The sequence below is a fragment of the Plectropomus leopardus genome, chromosome 7 (assembly GCF_026936395.1).
Source record: "Plectropomus leopardus strain MGB_pleo_1.0 chromosome 7, ASM2693639v1, whole genome shotgun sequence".
NCBI classification, from domain to species: Eukaryota; Metazoa; Chordata; class Actinopteri; order Perciformes; family Serranidae; genus Plectropomus; species Plectropomus leopardus.
In genome coordinates, this window is record NC_142182.1 from 28831931 (window position 1) to 28850859 (window position 18929).

General features: G+C 38.2%; 1 protein-coding gene across 2 annotated transcripts; it reads left to right on the forward strand.

Moving 5' to 3' along the window:
- The first annotated feature begins 1941 nt into the window (after nucleotides 1–1941).
- On the forward strand, nucleotides 1942–14992 carry LOC121950300 (neuroepithelial cell-transforming gene 1 protein-like). Of its 2 annotated transcripts, none has more exons than XM_042496247.2 (12): nucleotides 1942–5710; nucleotides 8212–8278; nucleotides 8511–8570; nucleotides 9222–9329; nucleotides 10603–10767; nucleotides 11174–11236; nucleotides 11685–11781; nucleotides 11877–11953; nucleotides 12045–12302; nucleotides 12413–12583; nucleotides 12683–12869; nucleotides 13999–14992. In XM_042496247.2, the coding sequence occupies exons 1-12, from the start codon at nucleotides 5565–5567 to the stop codon at nucleotides 14328–14330; spliced, it is 1731 nt and encodes a 576-aa protein (XP_042352181.2). In that variant the 5' UTR covers nucleotides 1942–5564; the 3' UTR covers nucleotides 14331–14992. The 2 variants fall into 2 exon arrangements, with proteins under 2 accessions (XP_042352181.2, XP_042352182.2); XM_042496248.2 differs by having other exon boundaries at nucleotides 1943–5710; nucleotides 12686–12869.
- The last annotated feature ends 3937 nt before the right edge of the window (nucleotides 14993–18929 follow it).

Consider the following 18929-nt stretch of genomic DNA (forward strand, 5'->3'; position numbering starts at 1 on the left):
ATGTAGTTGTTCAGACCATCAGGAAAAAAAGTGAGAAATATACTGCTGCAGCCTGTTCCCATTCCAAACTCGTGAAATACCACCACTGTGACAAACCATCTTTCGCGTCTGCATGAAACACAGCAGGACGGCATCAGGGGAAAATGCAGCTGGACAGAACCATTTGTGGCATTCTTTTATGCCAGCGGACAGCACCTGAGAATGAGAATGAAAACGCATGAAATGCAGCAGGGATGGGTCTGACAAACCCTGGACTTTCATGCAGGAGTCCAGTATTTGCTTCTTGTCTGAATGTGATTTTTTTTTCCTACACCATACCATGTGCCTCCTTCCCCTAATCCTAAACATCCGTGCCTAGCATCCGTGTTTGTTGACGTCCCAGCATTGGTTGTGCTGTTGTGTAAACATAGCCATGTGAAGCGTTATCCCCCATGCTTGTGTGGACATCATGGTAGCAGCATCCTGGAATGTAAACAGCAGACGCATAAGGATGCAGCTCAGAGTAATGACAGACCACAGCTTTTAAACCATCAGCATGGGGTCTCTGCCCCTCTCTCCTCTCCCATCATGCAGTAGGTGTGGGACAGGCAGGACGTGAGGAGAAGCTGCTCGCTGCAGAAGCGTAAGTTCAGTTGTTGTGTGTTTCAATAGAAATGTTGACGCTTACTTTTGGAAATACAAGGAAGTGGTGCAGTATAATACTAGCACCGCAGCTCTCATTGCATGCAAGTGTTTTGTTGAAGATTTTTCTTTTGAATGTCATTCAGCTAAGTTTCAATGCTTCCTTAATCCTATATACAAATGTGCGATGGCATCATCAATGTATAAATGAGTGTATGATGTCATCTGACAACTTCTAGTGACTTCTTGGGCTACTTTAATTGATTAAAAGAGTTGGCAACACCATTTCATCAGCAACCTGTCTGCACTCCACAGCATGGTTTTGCAGGGCTGCATTTTTTAAAATCTGGCTCAAGCGATTTAAAAAAAAAATTGCAGTGGTTATTGGCGGTATCTTAGGTTGGTGCAGCAGGTGCTGTATCACACAAGTGATGATTCTAGTGACAATTCTCTCTAGCCAATCAATAGTCTGCAGGTCTTTTAGCACTGTTTCAGCTCGCTTTGAACCATGATATAGGTGGTAGCCTATCGGTTAACTTTGGTGCTGACAGGTTTTTGGGGTTATTTTGTCCTTAGACAGAGCCAGGCTAGCTGTTTCCCCCGTTGTTTATGCTAAGCTAAGATAACCAGCAGCTGGCTGTAGCTTCATATTAAGTGTACAAACATGACTGATACCAATCACACCCTATTCAAAGCAAAAGAGCAAGTAAGTGTTTTTCCCAAAATGTCAAACTGTTCCTTTAAAAACACCCTCGCCAAAAAACACGTCATCTTAATAATGAGTTCTCTTTCCCCAGAAGTATCCTGATATATAGTACCATGTCACTTTGAAACTTAATTTGATTGTTTTTACTGTAATGTTTTTCTTGTGATGAGTTTGGTCTGTTTAGGTGGAGTTCCAGGAGACACACGGGGATTTCCTTCATTCTTATCCCTACAAAAATATCACTTTGAACTTTATGACGTTCACTTTAAACTTTCCTCCACCACCAGGTCGCTGGTTTGGCTCTGGTTTTCAGTGTAACCACACCCTCTGCTGTTCAATTGTAGAACGGGCTGAGGGCAGCGAGAGGGGCAAACACAGGACAGCCACCCTCTTTAAACATCGACTACTTTTGACCCACATCTGCATCCAAATAGAAGCACGAGGCGAGCAGCAGTCTATATTACACAATATCAAGGATGTCTGTCCATGTATCCAACATGATTTGTACCGCATGTCTCAAGCACAATCACTGTCTATATAAACTCAGAAAACTGCACTCAGAAACTGATTTCATTTGGTGACGTAGATGTTTGTACCCAGTCTCTAGCACCATATGAAATCAGTGTTCTGGGATGTGGACCGTCAGCATGTACAGACTGTGTACATGAACAAACTGAAATATGAGATGTTTTTGTAATGCCACAAAGTAGGTCACATTTGTATAAATTACTATTCATTCACTAACTGTTCACAGCTGCTGTCCTGCTTCTTGTTAAATCTTTTTCTCCCTCTGTGAGTCTCCCATTGACTCAAACATACTTTTATCATGAATCCACTTCCATTGATAAATTCTGAACCCATTAGCTTCTTTGTTGAGTGCAGTGTTTCATAAATGTGTGAGGAGGCACTATAAAATACTGGGTCAGGGTGTCCTCCCTGATTTGAATGTCATCATGGGATTTGGAAGGAGTGGAAATTATACCTAGAGGCCATACCAGACCATATTGACTACAGTGTGTTGTATTGCCTTTGAGCTCAACTTTTAATTTGTAAAAACTACATAGTTTCACTTAAAAGGTTCATTTTCAGGCTGAAGTCTGGTGCTACTTACTGATATGATTTTGTCCCATTACAAAGTTTTTTTTCCCCACCTGATTAAATAGTGTATCATTTAAAACAAAATAAAACAAATATATGTGAGTGAGCTTAACAGATTTAAGCCAATTGCTTTACAAATGTTAATGAAACTAACTTGTATTTTGTAGTAATAAGACTGTAAAATTAAATGTAGGTGTTTTTTGTGTCTTTAATATATCCTCACAGCACCTGTCAAGGACAAAGTAACTCAATCACTATGAAACTTTTCAGTGCAGCAACAGTGTCTCCATATGTCCCTGTTTACACTCACCTGCACTCTATAAGCTGGAGGTATAACTGCTTTATTTCTTTGTGAGCACACTCAAGGTTTTCTAGCTCCATCTGAATTCAACTGAAATGGATGCATTTAATCCACCTGCTTCATTTAACCAGACCCAGTTGTTGAAAATACATTACATAAGAAATGTTTAAAAGCTCATCAACTATTTAATGGATTAAATGGAGGAAAGTTCTTTCTTGACCTCAGAAAGTCCATGTAGTAGCTGTTTGATCAGACGATGTGAGTTTGCTTCATTGTCACAGAATTGTAGGTTTTAAAGTCAGTGCACTTTTCTTTTTGCCCATGTGGGCATACAAGTAAGAGTAAAATTCCATAACAACTGCTGAATGGCCTTTGTGGTAAGATTGTTTTGTCAAAAGCTTCTGCTCAACGTTTTGCTGATAAAATCAATACAATTTTAAATTCTAGGACAACAGCTGCTGACTAATAATGACAGCTATATATGAAAACTTCTAAATGAACTTTGAGGTGAAACTGTTTTGTCAGATATATCCATGTGTTTGTGGGATTGTTTTTATCATCCAACCATAAACACACGCTACTACAGAGGGTTTCTATGTCACCTTGCCCCCCCAAAAAAGTCTTTGGGAAATGTCCTCACCACCTTGACTTTCGAAGGACACTACAGCAGTGATGTCAGGCACTATATTTCACCTGACTGACATTTATGTTAATTAAAGTGGACAGATGGCCACATTGAGGTGATGATGGGCTCATGAAGGACAGAGCTGTAAGGTTGAAGAAGTTTACAATGTCCTGTTTGACTGATGGGTGGGTCGTCCTCTTGGGGGTGTTCCAACAGGCTCACAGAGAATCTGCAAGATCCTGATCTTCATATGGATGAAACAAAAAGGTTTATTGCAAGGCTATAGTTTTCTTCCAGTGTTGCCAAAATCAGCATGCATGATATGAAAAAAGCTGCAGGCGGGCATTCTAATGCAATATTTATATGATAAGATTAATTTTCATAATATTTGCATCCCTGTCTCTGAACACAAACAAGTTAATGTATTCAAATGAGACATTTTACAAACTGGTGTTTTATATTCACTGCAATGTCATACAGGCTTAGAATACTTTAAGCCCTCCAGTTCAGTTCACACAAACTGAGTCATGGCAAAATTGATCCACTAGGGGCCAAAAATAAGCTGTAGTCACAGTTAGACCTCCTTTCTACCACCAAATGTCGGCATATGCGACCTGTAGCTTGTAGTGGCCGTATCTACTATACAGACTTCACACATCAGCTGAATTATCATAATCACAATCTGAATCTTAAGTGGCCATAGGTGCGTTGACACATACAAACTCTTGATTTAAAAATCAGAGAGCAGACAATATGCACAATATTAGGCGTACAATAAACCAACAACAAGGATAAACAAAGTTTAGCAAACTTAAATATATAGCTGCTATGTACAGGAAAGTATTAAAATAGATAAGTATAAGAAAAATTTTAATAACAAGCATAAAGTGGCTAAACTTGGCGCATGGTTTATACAGGGTCATAATCTGGTTGTTACCATGTGGTCGACAGTGCAATGATGCATGGAATAGCAAAGAATGCTGGAATAGATATTGTATATATTTGGATTGCACCTTAATGGTTCCTTACTTGTATCTGTCTTTTGTATATTTGCATGCTTTATTTGCACCCTTTCCACTTTTTGTATTGCAACTGCTGCACCACAATTTCCCTTGGGATAAATGAAGTTTCATCTCATCTTGTGAGTATTGCTATAAACAGAAGTGGTATATGCATTCATTTGTGCATATAAAGTGTATGTACAGTATATTATTATTTCACCTTGTGCTCCAGGAACCATCCAGTGCCTCTTGTCAAGCACTTACAAGTAATAGGCTACTTAGTGCTTGTAACCTTTTTTCATATTATCTTTATTTTAAAAGCTATAACTAATATGACTGTATGATTCTATGTAAAACCCTTTCCCCCTTTTAAAATCTACTCCAAATTTTAGGAAATCATCAAATCTCAATTATTTTCCATAATTTTTTTCATTTATGTTCATCTGTCTATTTGTTTTGTTTAAGAAATTACCAACAATTTAGCCTGTAAAAGGTCAGAAAATAGTGAAAATACCCATAATTTGTTCAAGATAATGTCATCAATTGCTTGTTATGTCCAAAACCCACACTATTGATTAACAATGTTAATGATAGTCAACACGTTGACATGTAATTATCTGTTAATCAATAAATTAACTGATTATGTGCACTACACACTGTTTTGGAGAACGAAATTTCACTGTTGTTGACCAATATCACCTATTTTTTTTGTATGTGTATTAAAAATTATTGGCTCAAGAAAACATGTCCCAGAGGTTGAATTAATTAATATTTGTTAAATTCCATAAATCGATCTTGAGTAAAAATGCAATAAGTGCTTAGGCTATCAATTCCGAGTAAGACATGTTGTATGCAGTGCACTATTATTTGATTCCTCTATAAATTATAACTTGTTCCACTGTTGGCTTTTTTATCAACCCGCTGATCACAAACATGATTTCGCTACGTTCAAGGTCTTTTTTAAATGAGTCTCCCAGGCTCCTCCCACCTCCTGGTATCCTAGCAGCGGAGCTCTGAACCCTCTCCCGATTGGCCCATTTTCAAGGTCCGCCATATTCAAACTTCCGCCGTGGTGTGTGTTCTGTTGTCATCGATCTCCTGCTTTCTTTGTACACATTAGGCCAGTTTTCATACGTCCGGACTTTGTCTTTTGTCCACTTAGCCGTAATTACGTTTCGTCATAATTGAGATCTAAACAAAATATCCTGCAAAATGGAAGAAAATGAAGAAGTTTGTGGACGGACGTTGGGAAACAAAAAGCAGAAACTTCGCAGGATGTCATCGAGGACTTCCACCACCAGTGTCATCAGCGCTGCGGAGCCTTCTCCACAAACACTGCGGAGAAACAACTCCAAGAAGTAAGTAGATCACATAAAACATGTAATATGTATGTATTCATTTATTATGAAGCCGCCTTTCCAAATGTAATCTGACTTTAGCACGTTTGAAGCCAGCGTTGTTCGGGAAGCTAACTGACGGGCAGGGCTGTTATTGTATCTCGCGAAGGGTGCTTTCAAGTGCAGCTCGGAAGACATATTATCTGATGTTGTCGCCAAGATTTGGCATGCTTTAAACTGCGTGTGTTGTCACTAAATGTCAATCAGAAACTAAATACAGTTTATAACATAATAAAAGTCTGTTTTAGCTCTCTTTTATTTCCACATCACGTTATCAGTTGCTTAACTTAACTTGCTTAACTAAAACGCGATGACTACAAGTAAAACTCAAAATGAATATATGATCAATTATGGCTGCAATTAATTATACTTTCTTTTATTATCGGGGTTGGAAATTATTTTTGGGGGTGCGTGGATTCCAAAATCTACCAGCCACTCAGTAGATTATCATGTTGTTTTGGATTTATTATGGCTGGTGAGTAAAGTAAATCAAGCAGTCACTTGCGTATTTTACTAGCATTTCATTGGTTGCCAGTGCTAATTTCCAACCGTGTGTATTGATTAATCAAAGTAGATTTTGAGTCATGTTTTAATTAAAAAATGTCAAAAGGTTGCCCATCACAAGTTATTAAATTCCAAAAACGATAAGTTCTAGTCTAATCCCAAAGATATTATTTTTACATGTGTGAAAATATGAAAACACAATGGCAACAAATTCACATTTTGGAAGCTGGAACAACCATCTAATGGTTGGCTCATTTGCTCAATAAATTACCTTTTTGTTGTTGTTGATGTGTGTTCTTGAAGAGAACACAGAAACCACAGTGATATGTGTGTGTGTGTGTGTGTGTCAGCTGGACATAAATCACACTTAAAATCAATCAAACAAATACATAAAACTAAGACATTGGGGGCACCTGGCTTAATTAAAGAAAAACTAAATCTACAAAATATAATGCATGTGCATACCTATGCATGCAAACATACATGCAAGGATACACACATATGTAGGTATATACATACATGTGCATACACACGTGCACATCCATATATGTACTCATTCTAAGCAATGAATTACTTTTTTTAAAAATCTCTCTTACATTAATTGACTTATCTCTTCAAATATTATGTAAAATAGATGCACCAATAAATCATTAAATTTTTAATATCTGCAGATATCATCATTATCGGTTGAGTATTTTTTATACAGCCAATACTGAGCAACTGTGGCTCACCCAGTCATTACTAGAAGGGCATGTCTGCAGAGTTAAACCTGTATTGCACCTGTGTTTGTTCTTGCAAACTGCATATAGAGTTGAGAAAGTACTCAGATAGAGTTGAGAAAGTAGTATTTGTGTTGGTGTCTTTAAATATATCACTGCCTTCTCAGAATGTTGTAACTTGTGATTACATTGTGTCAAAAATCATATAAGAATATTTTATGTTTTATTTTTTACTCTTTCGACATATTGAGATGCCCCCCCCCCCCAAAGATGCCGATAATTGCAACTTCACCAGTTACTTTCCATCACTTACTTTAATCTTTCTCTCTCTACTAATTTTTCCGTTATTTCCAACATGATTTGACAGCATGAATACAAGAAGTAGGTTGTGTGGCAGTGTGTTCAGCTGACCTTGGCCTCGACAGCACCCTCATGGTGTCATTCACTTAAAGAAGACATTGTAACTTTCTGTAGCTTCACTGTTTTGTCATCATAACTGGCTTTTCTGCAGCAGCAGGGAGCAGTCCAGCTCCTTGTATGGTTTTAAAAATTAACGTCCCCTTCAGTCGTCATCCACAGTGTTTGACATATTTGAAACATAACAGTGACTGGAGCAAAAATAGCACAGAGAAGGCATCCATCATATTAACAGAGCTGAAATGCATTTCCTATGAAAACAAAGATTCTCTTCAGTCGTTTTTGTTTGCCTAGACTTGCTGTTTGTGCGGTTTCAGCCGCTTTTATGTATAATTAGGGCTGGGCAATATATTGATCTTGTATCATAATCCTAATATTGGACTATCTATGGCCTCTAAGATTTTTGATATTGTTATATAGTCTCTTTTCCTGGTTACAACTGTGTTATTGTAAAGTGACATAATTTTCTGAACTGACAGACTGTTGTAGCTGTTCTGTTATTTGCCTTTACCTAGTTATTATATCCACATTACTGATGGTTATATATCAAAAATCCCATTGTGTAAGTATTTTGCGAAAGCACCAATTTTAAATCCTACAATATCTTCGAAATATCGACACAGAGGCATTTGGTCTAATGTACTGATTTTTGATTTTTTCCATATTGCCCAGCCTACGTATGATCAGATTCTGCACATCTTGATCACTATAAGACAAAGAAACATCTTAAGCAGCATAGTAGACAGCTGCTGTGCAAGGAGGTAGATATAAACTTGTTGTCCTTTGTGTTTGATAGTTTGTTATTTGTCTCATTTCCTGTAGACCCCCTCTGCAAAGAGGCAGCTCCTTCACCTTTCTCACTCCTGGGACTCCATGGGACTTCAGTCTAGTAAGTCAATGCTGAAAAAAAGAAAAAAAAACATTTTGTAAGACTGCAGTGGTCAAATCCTCGCACCTTTTTTAAAAAAAAAGAAAAGCCAAGATTATTTACTCATATTTTCTACATGTAAAACAAATACATAGAAGTATTTTGGGGTTGTGTGGTCATTGCAAGTATATAAGTGATGTTGCTGCAAATGTTTATTTTTTTAATACCAGATTGTATTCTCTTGTTGCTGCAGAAGAGAAAACGCAAAGAGAAGGAGGATGACACGGTCAGTCTGTCCAGTTTCGACCTCAAGGTGAGAGTCAGACAGCTCCCTGTCTGTCCGTTGGGTGCAAGTCTTACATAGCACCCTTGAACGTGTCCTCACAACAAACTTTAATCCTTGTGCATGACTCAGGGACTCTTCACAGACCGCCATGAGCGCTCTCATGTGTTATGAGCTCAGGATAATCCTGCTCTCCGTCACGCTGGTACAGTGGTGATGGAAAATCTGAGCCACATCATCCCTCCGTATGAATACAGTGTTTTGACTCTATGAAAGTGGTTCAATATATTTCCTATACAACATATACAGTTTACATTTTTCATTTTCATTAAATTTAATTAAATTCAGCTATAATACTTAAAAGCATAATGAAACAATGGAGTTTTTCCTTCTGCGTTTATAGTAGTTTTTACTTTTAAAACAATTTAAAGTAGTGCTTTATGATTTATAAAATATTATATTGGAATTAACAAAGGGACAAAGTAGATCAGACTGAAGCACACTCATAATGTTTATAAAACGTTGAAAAAAATAAGTTGTCAAATACATAACGTGTTACTGGGAGCCTTGTATTAAATGATATTGTATTTTTCAAGGTATTGTTACACACTTACTGTCTACAATACAATCACTCAGTACATTCGAGTTGAACTGAAGACATTTTATTTCCTTGATTTCCAGGAACCGAGTAACAAGCGCGTCCGACCTCTGGCCAAAGTTTCATCCCTCGTCAACTTGATATCTCCATCAAAGAATGGAGCAGTGCGGCGCTTTGGCCAGACCATACAGGTAAGTGCTGTACCTGGGTTCTCAGTGGTCCTGATGAACCTGGAAAGCAGTTAAACAATTTTCCAGTCAAGGAAAATAAATGGTAAATGAGAGAGACAGTAAAATGTCCAGATTTTTTTTTAAAATCATTTTCTTATTTTCCTTTTGCTGAGTGGACTACTTGGTGATCTATCAAAGCTCCCCAAAGCAGATAACATTACCATCAGAAAGTTATGTTCAAGAACATATTATTGTTCAAAGGGTCATTAATGAACGAGTTTATTTTGTGTTGAGGGCTCTCTGTTATGGTGTGAAAACACTGTGAACACACCCCCAAGTTATGTCACATGTTTGATAGCACATGCTGGTTGGATGACCCTAAAACTTAAAGATCCAGTGTGTAAGATTTAGGGGGCATCTAGCTTTGAGGATTACAAATTGTAACCAGCTGAAAGTTCTCCCAGTTAGAATTCCTTCAGTGTTCATCGCTCAGGAGCTTTTTACCGGGAACTGAATTATCAGCAGAGGTCTCTTCCTCTCCAGAATAAATGGACCAGGCAATTTAAGCGGGTAAACATACTAACGGATGCTGTTTCACCTTAAAAAAAATCAGTAAACATTTTTTCTGTTCTTTTTCTGTCCTTTCTGAGCTACTGTAGAAACATGGCAGTTTTTGGAACATGATGGATGAGGAGTATGAGCAAAAGAAAACATACTAACTATGTTATATCCCATTTTTGCCAATACATACCCTTGAATCCTTTAAGTGGACGAAACTCTGACTAATGTGAAGTGCATTATCCTACAGATGTTAATTATAGTCGCTGTTGAATTGTTTAAATAATGATACACTGGTTAGCATTTTTGGTTCAGTTGCTAAAGTTAATGTGCTTACTAGTTTGTTTTGTCTGCAAAGTGATTCAATTGGTTAGGAGCAATGGTTTCAAATGCATGTTGGTCATTGTTGACAGAGTTTGATAGTGATAAATGGGAGTTTGGGGTCTATAATCAATTTGTCATAATTTCTAAGCATGTAAGAGATCATTTCATTGATACATTATAGCCATAGACTGCACATCTTTTAAATTACACCTTAACAGAGAGGAGCATGTTAGTGCATGGCACAGTCCTTGTCTGTCATACCAGCTAGATCATCACTGAAAATACCCAAAAAATATTTCTAGAAAAGAGTGAGAACCCTGCATACTCTTCTGATACTCTACGCATGTACTATGTAGAAAATGAAATGAGTAGAATTTGTGTTTGACTGTAAATTTATATTTTTGCCCCCCAGTCAATGTCATTACGTGCTGACAGCAAGTCACCAGGGATGTCGCTCAGAGTCAGCAAGGCAGCGGGTCCCACCCCCACGAAACGCAGAAACAGCACGCTGTGGTCAGAGACGCTGGACGTCCATCAGAAGAGCACGTTCTCCACAAAAGAGATCAAAAGACAAGAGGTTTGTCCTTTTTAAAGTTTACAGTAAAGCTGCAATGATTGGTCGATTGGCAGACAATTACTTGGCAACTGTTTGAATAAATAAATAATTGTTTTAGTCATTTTTTAGGTGAAAAAAACTGTTACTTGTTAGTTTTGTGCTTATACAATGTAATACATTATATTGAAATGGAATAGTTCAGACTTAGGAGCGTTGGTCAGATAAAATATATCATTTATAGACACTATTCACTATTTTCTGACATTTTATTGACAAAACAATAAAGAATATTAGGGACACATTAAATGATAATGAAAATAGTCGTTAATTGCAGCCCTTGTTTACAACACAGTCATCTTAAAAGTTAAGACAGCACAAAAAAAAGTTAACTTCTGTTCATGTGGTTTCTGATGTGTTTCCTCCTCAGGCAATTTATGAGCTTTACAGGGGAGAGCAAGATCTCATAGAGGATCTCCAACTTGCACGAAAGGTAAGAAAATCTCTCTCTAAAGGATTTAGTGGCATCTTAGCAGTGAGGATTGTAAATCGCAAGCAGGTGAAACGTCTCTTCATTAGAATTCCTTCAGTGTTTTAACTGGGAGCCACATTATCTGCAGACATCTCTTTCTCTCCAAAACAAATGGACGTGCTGATTTAAGCCAGTAAAAGCACTGAATAAAACACACATTAAGAAAATCTCAGTTTTTTTCCAGCACTGTAATCTTGGAGGGGTCGTTAAGTATGGTGGCTGATGCCAAAACACTAATGGCACTTTGGATTGTCTGTTCTGAGCAACCAAAACATACTCATTTTATTATATTCCATATCTGTCAATATATCCCCCCTAAATTCTACACACTGGACCTTTAAAATTATACAAAGAAATCAAATCATTTTTGCTCTTTTTGTGCTAATTCTGCTGCTTTTCTCACATTTAGGCATACCATGATCCAATGCTAAAACTCTCCATCATGACAGAGGAGGAACTAGCTCACATATTTGGGGACCTGGATGCATACATCCCCTTGCATGAGGGTAAGTTACCACTAATCATTCTAGGACTTCAACTGCTTTATCTGATGCTTAACATGTTTTTAACCATGTGTGCTTTTTTTCGAATTTATTTGCAGACTTACTGATGAAACTGACGGAGGGAACTGGCCCTGATGGAACAGTAGCTCAGATTGGACAGATAGTGATAGACTGGGTATGTGTTGATGTTTACCTCACACACATTAGCCTTATTATGATCAGCTGCGGCATGTAAAATGATTGTGACCGTCACGGTGTCTTCTCAGCTGCCAGGTCTGAACGCCTACAAAGGCTACTGCAGCAACCAGCTTGCAGCCAAAGCCCTGCTGGACCAGAAAAAGCAGGACAGGCGGGTCCATGACTTCCTGCAGCGTTGTCTGGAGTCGCCCTTCAGCAGGAAGCTGGACCTCTGGAGCTTCCTAGACATCCCACGATCGCGCCTGGTGAAATACCCGCTGCTGCTGCGAGAGATCCTAAGACACACTCCTCCTGATCACCCCGACATAGCCAGTCTGGAGAGAGCTGTATGTTATCCATATTATGTTGTGTTATGTTTAGTTGTTGAATGTAATAAATAATAGGTATTATCTCACTGATCATTTAGTCCTGAACTGATACATCTTTATTTATCCAGATCGCTATAATCCAGGAGATTCTGTCTGATATCAACGTGAGAAAAGGAGAGTCTGAGTGCCAGTATTACATAGAAAAGCTGGAGTATCTGGATGAGAAGCAGCGGGATCCTCTTATAGATAACTGCAAGACACTACTTATTCACGGCGAGCTGCGGAACAAGAGTGGCTCTGTGAGAATTACGATTTTTCTCCTTGTTATTACTATCCACATTAGTTGTTTGTCTTGGAATAAAATAAGTTTCACTCTCTATTAATGTGTTTTTTCACAGCAGCTGTACGTGTTCCTCTTCTCTGAGCTCCTGGTTCTGACCCGACCGGTGACCCGCAATGACAGGAGCTGTTTCCAGGTCTATCGACAGCCCATCCCAGTTCGGGACTTGGCTCTCGAGGACCTGCAGGATGGAGAGATCCGCATGGGGGGGTCCTTCAGAGGGGCTTTCACTAATGGAGAAAAAGGTGGGTTGAGTTGCACTCCACCTGCTGGCTAAGAGTGGCTGAGGCCTGTTGTGTCACCCATTAATTGACATTACTTTGTAAATGGAATGTTTTACTTTGCCTAATTTAAATATGTAATAACTTAGAAAGCAATTTTCCATCCACAGGGTTTTACATTACATTTCAGACTGCATCCACAACACAGTGTTCATGTTGTTGACTCAGTAAGGACAGGGGAATGTCATATGCTGTAAAGCCCTCTGAATGAAATTGTGATTTGTGATGATAGGCTTAAGAAATCAAATTGACTTGACTTGACTCACTATGAGCAATAGCAATGGCAAATGTATTTCTGTAGCATATTTCATTACACGTAAACTTAAAATGCTTTACACTGAAAGACATACAGAAGAAAATAAAGATACGTACATCGAATCTAAGAACATGAACATGAGTAATCAGCATAATAATACAGAGAACACAAAAATGTAATGTAAAATGTAAAAAGGCGTTATTTTTCTCATAAAGACGAGGCAGAAACAAAGGTGTAAGCAAAGAGCCAGGGAAGATTGGGCTACACCGTCTGTCTGAAACATAATGCACATGCGCAAAGTGCAGCCATGGTGTCGCCGTACTCACACTCACAGGATCTGCACATTGCTAGTTTACACGGGGACAGAAGTTGGATATGATGAACTTGTTAGCAAACAGTTATTATTAAATCCAGCAGACACAGGACATTATACTTTATGTAGAGTGATGTTTCAGGTGACCTGATGGAAGTGAGATCTGTATTTACTTTCCTTTGGCTCAGGGAAACAGCAGGCGCGGTTGATAAATGACTGTCAGTAAATCAGTACAAGAGATAGATCCCTTTCACATTATACATAGTCATTTAATCCATTCTTCATTTGGAAATATAGCTAACAAGTGAAAGGAGGAATTTAAAGAAATACTACATAGAAAGAATATGTGCAGTATTTTGGGTCATGTGTGAGCTCTCTAGTTGCAGGATCAAAGTTTGTAATCCTGATGGCATGAGGAAAGAAACTGTTTTTTGAAAAAAAGTATCATAACACTAGATTTCTTTTGTCCTTGACTTGGCTGTTATCTTGTTAACTGTATTTCTTTTATTTCTGTGTCCCTCTAGCTAAGAACGTTTTCCGTGTGAGCTCTATGGATCCATCCCATGGTCAGTCCCACACCCTGCATGTCAACGATGTCTACCACAAGCAGCAGTGGCTCAACTGTCTCCGCACTGCAATGGCCCAACAACAGGGGGCTCCACCCAGAGCTCAGCAGGAAGAAGCTGTCAGAGCCAAGCATCGCTCCCCCACTATCTCAGCCACCATCTCTGATGAGGAGTCAGACGAGAACTGTCCGCCTGTCTCTGGCCCTAAACTCAGGCCTCAGACGCTGTCCAAAACCAGACTGGACCAGAAGTTACAAGGCTCACTAAAGAGGAAGGAGACTGGAGTGTAGACATTTGTCCCGGCATGGACAGACACATGAATGCAACATGATTCCTGTTTCATCATGTGTCTGTCATTGAATTTTCATGCAACCGTTGTTTTCACGCTTTTACTTTGTCCTTGTGGCTGCACTGAAAAAGTCTCTCCAATCATTTCCGTCCAGATGTATTTTCAAATTTTAGTCTTTAAAAAGTGTAATTAGTTTACAAAAAAAAAGTGATGTGTCTGAAATGTATGTTTACACCCACTAAATGTGTGTGGAATTAGGGTTTTTGTGTCTACCTACAACTTTATACCACTTATAGCAAAACTTTTAGTTTAACTTCATTTCAGTGTTGACACTTTTAAGCTTTTCTGTGTTTTGTTTTTTTCCGCAGTTAAATCTACATATAAGCAGTGTGTGTGCAGTTTTATATGTTATCTGTGCTAAGATAAGGGATCAAGAAAATGTGACGGCCTAAGCTCTCTGTGCAGGAAACCGTTGGGTGAGGGGAGCCTAAACACGTTAAAGATCAGACAAAAGATAAAAAGTCGAACACGAGTGAGAACACTGACCATGAATACGAGATAAAAACTTATCTTGGGACAAAAAAAATCCAATGAATCCAGCTGTATTCAGTGAAATGTTGTTAAATGGAAGAAAGATAAAACATTTAGTTTGTACTTTTAAAAGCGTCCTGAGTGTGATTGACCAAGAGATTGTATGTTACAACACACCAGCGTCCTCTCTGCTGTACTTTGGCCCCTCAGCCACTTCCTTTTGCTTTTGACAGAGCTGTTCGACAGTGTGTTGCAACACTTGTAAGGCAAACAGAAGCAGAAGAAAACTCAGAAGTTTGCTCACTTCCACTTAGTGTGTTAAAATGTACATGCCGTAAATGTAGTTTTATTAATGTTTCATTTCAGTACGATACAGGTGTACAGACCATTTGATATACTGTCTTGAAACATTAAAAACCCATGAGAAAAAAGGGCTTTTTTTTCAATATGGAGGAACATTTAACTACCATTTTCTACCTTATCACTGTGGTAATTATCAAAAGGTGACAACTGCTCTGTAAAACTTGTTGATACAAGATCTGCCCACCATACCAGTCAAGTTTGATTTTGGCTTCAAAGGCTTTGAATACTGAACAGGCTGTAACATTATTTGCGTTAACAGTGCTGTCTTTAAGTTAGACTTACATATAAGCAAACTAGACATAAATATCTGTTGATATGCTTGTGTAACCCACTGTAAAGTCGATGATTACAACATCTGATGTGTCAAGAGTGACGTGCCAGCTCTTCAGATAAGAGAGGGAGATGCATTTTATCATGCGTGACTTTATCGAACTTGCCTCTACAGAAGAAATACAGAAATAATGCGTTTAAAATCCATAAGGACAACAAATGACTGCAGTTTAACTGGGAAATAAAAACAGTCACAGGAACTAAAACTGAAAGTCCAAAACGGGAAACTAACTTTTGAATCAGCTCTGACCTGGAATGAGATAGACTTTAATCATCCTCCTCTTAGAGGAAAAGAGATGCATCAAGGTTCACAAGAATTAGGGTGTAACTGTCTGTGACGAGATCAAGGTCATAAAGTTAAACCGACATGTCCTCAGCAACCTGTGCTTTTCAAAGTTTCTTTTTGTGTAGAAGACACCTGGTTGTACTACCCTTCCTCGTGATGGTCCTGCTGCCACAACCCCAACTGCACACCAAACCACTCACCCATTTTACTGTAGGGGCCTCTCGCACAGTATTTATTTCTCATATTGAGCCAACAATAACTTCTCAACAGCGTTGCTGAAACTGTCTTCCTCAAAATGTACTTTTCTGTAGAGGTAAGACACAATGTGCAGTTTATTCCTGCCAATGCAGTCTTTTGTCATTGCCTTTGATTATTATTTTTGGTAAAGCTCATTGTTTCTCCAAGGAAAAAATTAATCGCTATCCCTGAGTCTTAGGGACTGTATTTTATTTATCAGAAGAGGGTGTGACTTTATTTGTTGTTGTTGTTGTTGTTTAATCTTGACCCTCCATGAAGCTACAAATATTTTTCCCTGAGCCTTATGAATGACTGGGGGAAAATGCATTACATCTCAACCACAAACAATGATATTTCTTCTTTATTTACATAACTGAAGGTAGTGGAGCCAAAACAATGAGCAAACATTACGTGAGTGAAAAAACTGTACACATCAGTGGCAATATCAGTACTTAAGCAGGGATGTCATCTGTTTTTAAAAACGTATCCTACGTATTCATTTTTTGTAATTTCAAAGAGTTGAAAAACAGATTAATTTCTTTCCATATCTGCCATGCATGTAAGAGCACAGAATTTAATGTTTTTTACAGGATCTGGTGCAAACAGTTTATTTTTTGGGAACATTTTAAATGAGGCATGTAGAATTAAGTGATTTTTAAGGTGGAAGCTTACACTGCCTCTGTGCTGGGGTTCAGTGGGTGTTTCAAGTAAATAAAAAATATAACTATAAGTCCCTCCCCAGCACTTAAAAAAATGATTTAGCGTGCATCTCCTGTTGTGCACCTCCCTCCCCCCTCATTAGTAACCAACAGTCCCTCATCTCAAACACCTGCTTCACCTACAGGTGATCAGTGGAAACAGCATGGGCCACCATGGTTCAGGTAAGATCAAATGACAAAAACTTTAGTAAAGTGAAAATGTTTAAGGATCAGCACCTGCAAAGACTGTAACTGTCTTTCTTTCTCCTCAAATTTGAACCATCTTTATCAACTATAACTAATTAGCCTTTCATTTGATATCCTTTGTTAGCCTCTCTGACCCATTTCACTTATCTTTTTGTAGCTCCGCTTCATCGTTTCCTACCACACTTTTTTTTATGAATATCTCTGCTTGTAGGCTTGTTTGCTGACCTGCTTACTACTGTCTGGTTGCTAGCTTTAGAGTAAGTTTGAACAAGCCCTGCCATAGTTTCTGATACGTTACGTTAAAATGTGTCCTGCATATGCTGTTCCCATGGATCTATTATAAATCGGTTTGTCCGGCCAGCTAGAAGTAATAGCATTATCAACCGTTAAAAAAAAGAAAAAAATCAGCATTATTTATTACATATATTATACGAGCTATAGGGAAACAAAATGCCGTCAAATTGCTTCATCCATCCCCCAGACATAATGGTGTGAAGACTCATTTAGTAGGAACTAGTTTTTCAGGTTTTTGTAGTTACTCCGGTTCAATCGGAAGTAGCACCACACTATTAGCATCAGGCCCGAGCAGACCCACAAGCTGCTATGTTAGCTAGCTGGATGCACACTCTAAATACTTAAAAATGCCTTTATCCTCGAATTACGACTCTAATGTTTTCACATTCATTCAGTTTGTCCCTGTTCCGACTGCAGTTTTTTTCAGAGCAATACTGTTGTTACATTTGATGTTATTTCGTTATTTATTTTCCCCTTTCCATGCCATCATTTAGCTGCTAGCTAGCTAACGTTTGGCTAGCAACGTTGACACAGTGAGGACAGGATTTTAGAAATAGTTTGTCAGTCTAAGTCTACTCGGTTATTTTGATTTATTTGTATTTTATTTGTTAACCTTTGAGTTCTGTTGCTCTTTAATCGTGTCAATTTTTATTTCTCTAAGATTAAGGTTTGAGTGTCTGTTTTGCTGCATGACTGATTTCTGTGCATTTATTCTTGGTAGTTAGATAAGGTTATTGTGAAAACTAGAGATAAACCCCTTTGACTGGACTGACATAATTGGCCAAGTTGATGAAGCTAAACACAGTTGAAATCATCTGAAGTGTCAGGTCATAATTCTGATGAAGTAATAGGCTACTAAATCCTTCATGTAACAGTTTGAATACATACAAAATCACAGTTTGTACAGACTCTCTGCAGTTATTGTGTTCACTGTTTGGGTGATTTGGACAATTAATCCGTTTCCCAGTACTGTTATTGTTATGCATTGAATAGGCGATAATATGAAGTATCCCTGAAGTATGTCACTTAGTCAGGAGTCATCCGTTTATTCAATGATACATATATATATATATATATATATATATATAGATATAGATATATATATATATATAGAGAGAGAGAGAGAGAGACTGTCAACTTCCCCAGGTTGCGAAAACCTTGAAATCCCTTGGAGAAAAAAAAGAACATGAGCTTATAGTTAAAAAAAAACAAAAACCTTTAGGGTCACATTATCTTTAACAGTTCTGTTCAACTATCAGCATCAGACATTTTACACATGATAACTGTCGGTCTCTGTAGCAGCAGTTCATGTTCAGGCATGTTTTTTTGTGCAAGTGAGACTGAATGATGTGATTGTGCTTGTGTGCAAGTTTCATCTGAGGCTGAAGTTGCAAATTGCTCTCATCTAATCCTCAATCAGTTCCTCTATAGCCGACTATCCTGATATCCGCACTGGGTCTCGGTCTTGTGATGATCTCTTTTATGAGCAATATATAGCAGGCTCTTGAAACTAGCTTGACAGTGATAGTCTGCAGTAATTTTGGCCTAAATTACCTCAAAACAGCAATCTAGTTTTGACAGGTAATGTCATTTGAAGCAGTCATTTTTCTAAAAGCAACATTATTCTAACCAAACAAATAAAAACAAAAACTAA

Bases quoted from the DNA above. Each gene is read 5' to 3' on its own strand.
- LOC121950300 (XM_042496247.2), top strand. From the start codon at position 5,565: ATGGAAGAAAATGAAGAAGTTTGTGGACGGACGTTGGGAAACAAAAAG. The intron at 8,571-9,221 runs GTGAGAGTCAGA...CTTGATTTCCAG, and splicing joins TGTCCAGTTTCGACCTCAAG to GAACCGAGTAACAAGCGCGT. The intron at 11,237-11,684 runs GTAAGAAAATCT...TCTCACATTTAG, and splicing joins ATCTCCAACTTGCACGAAAG to GCATACCATGATCCAATGCT.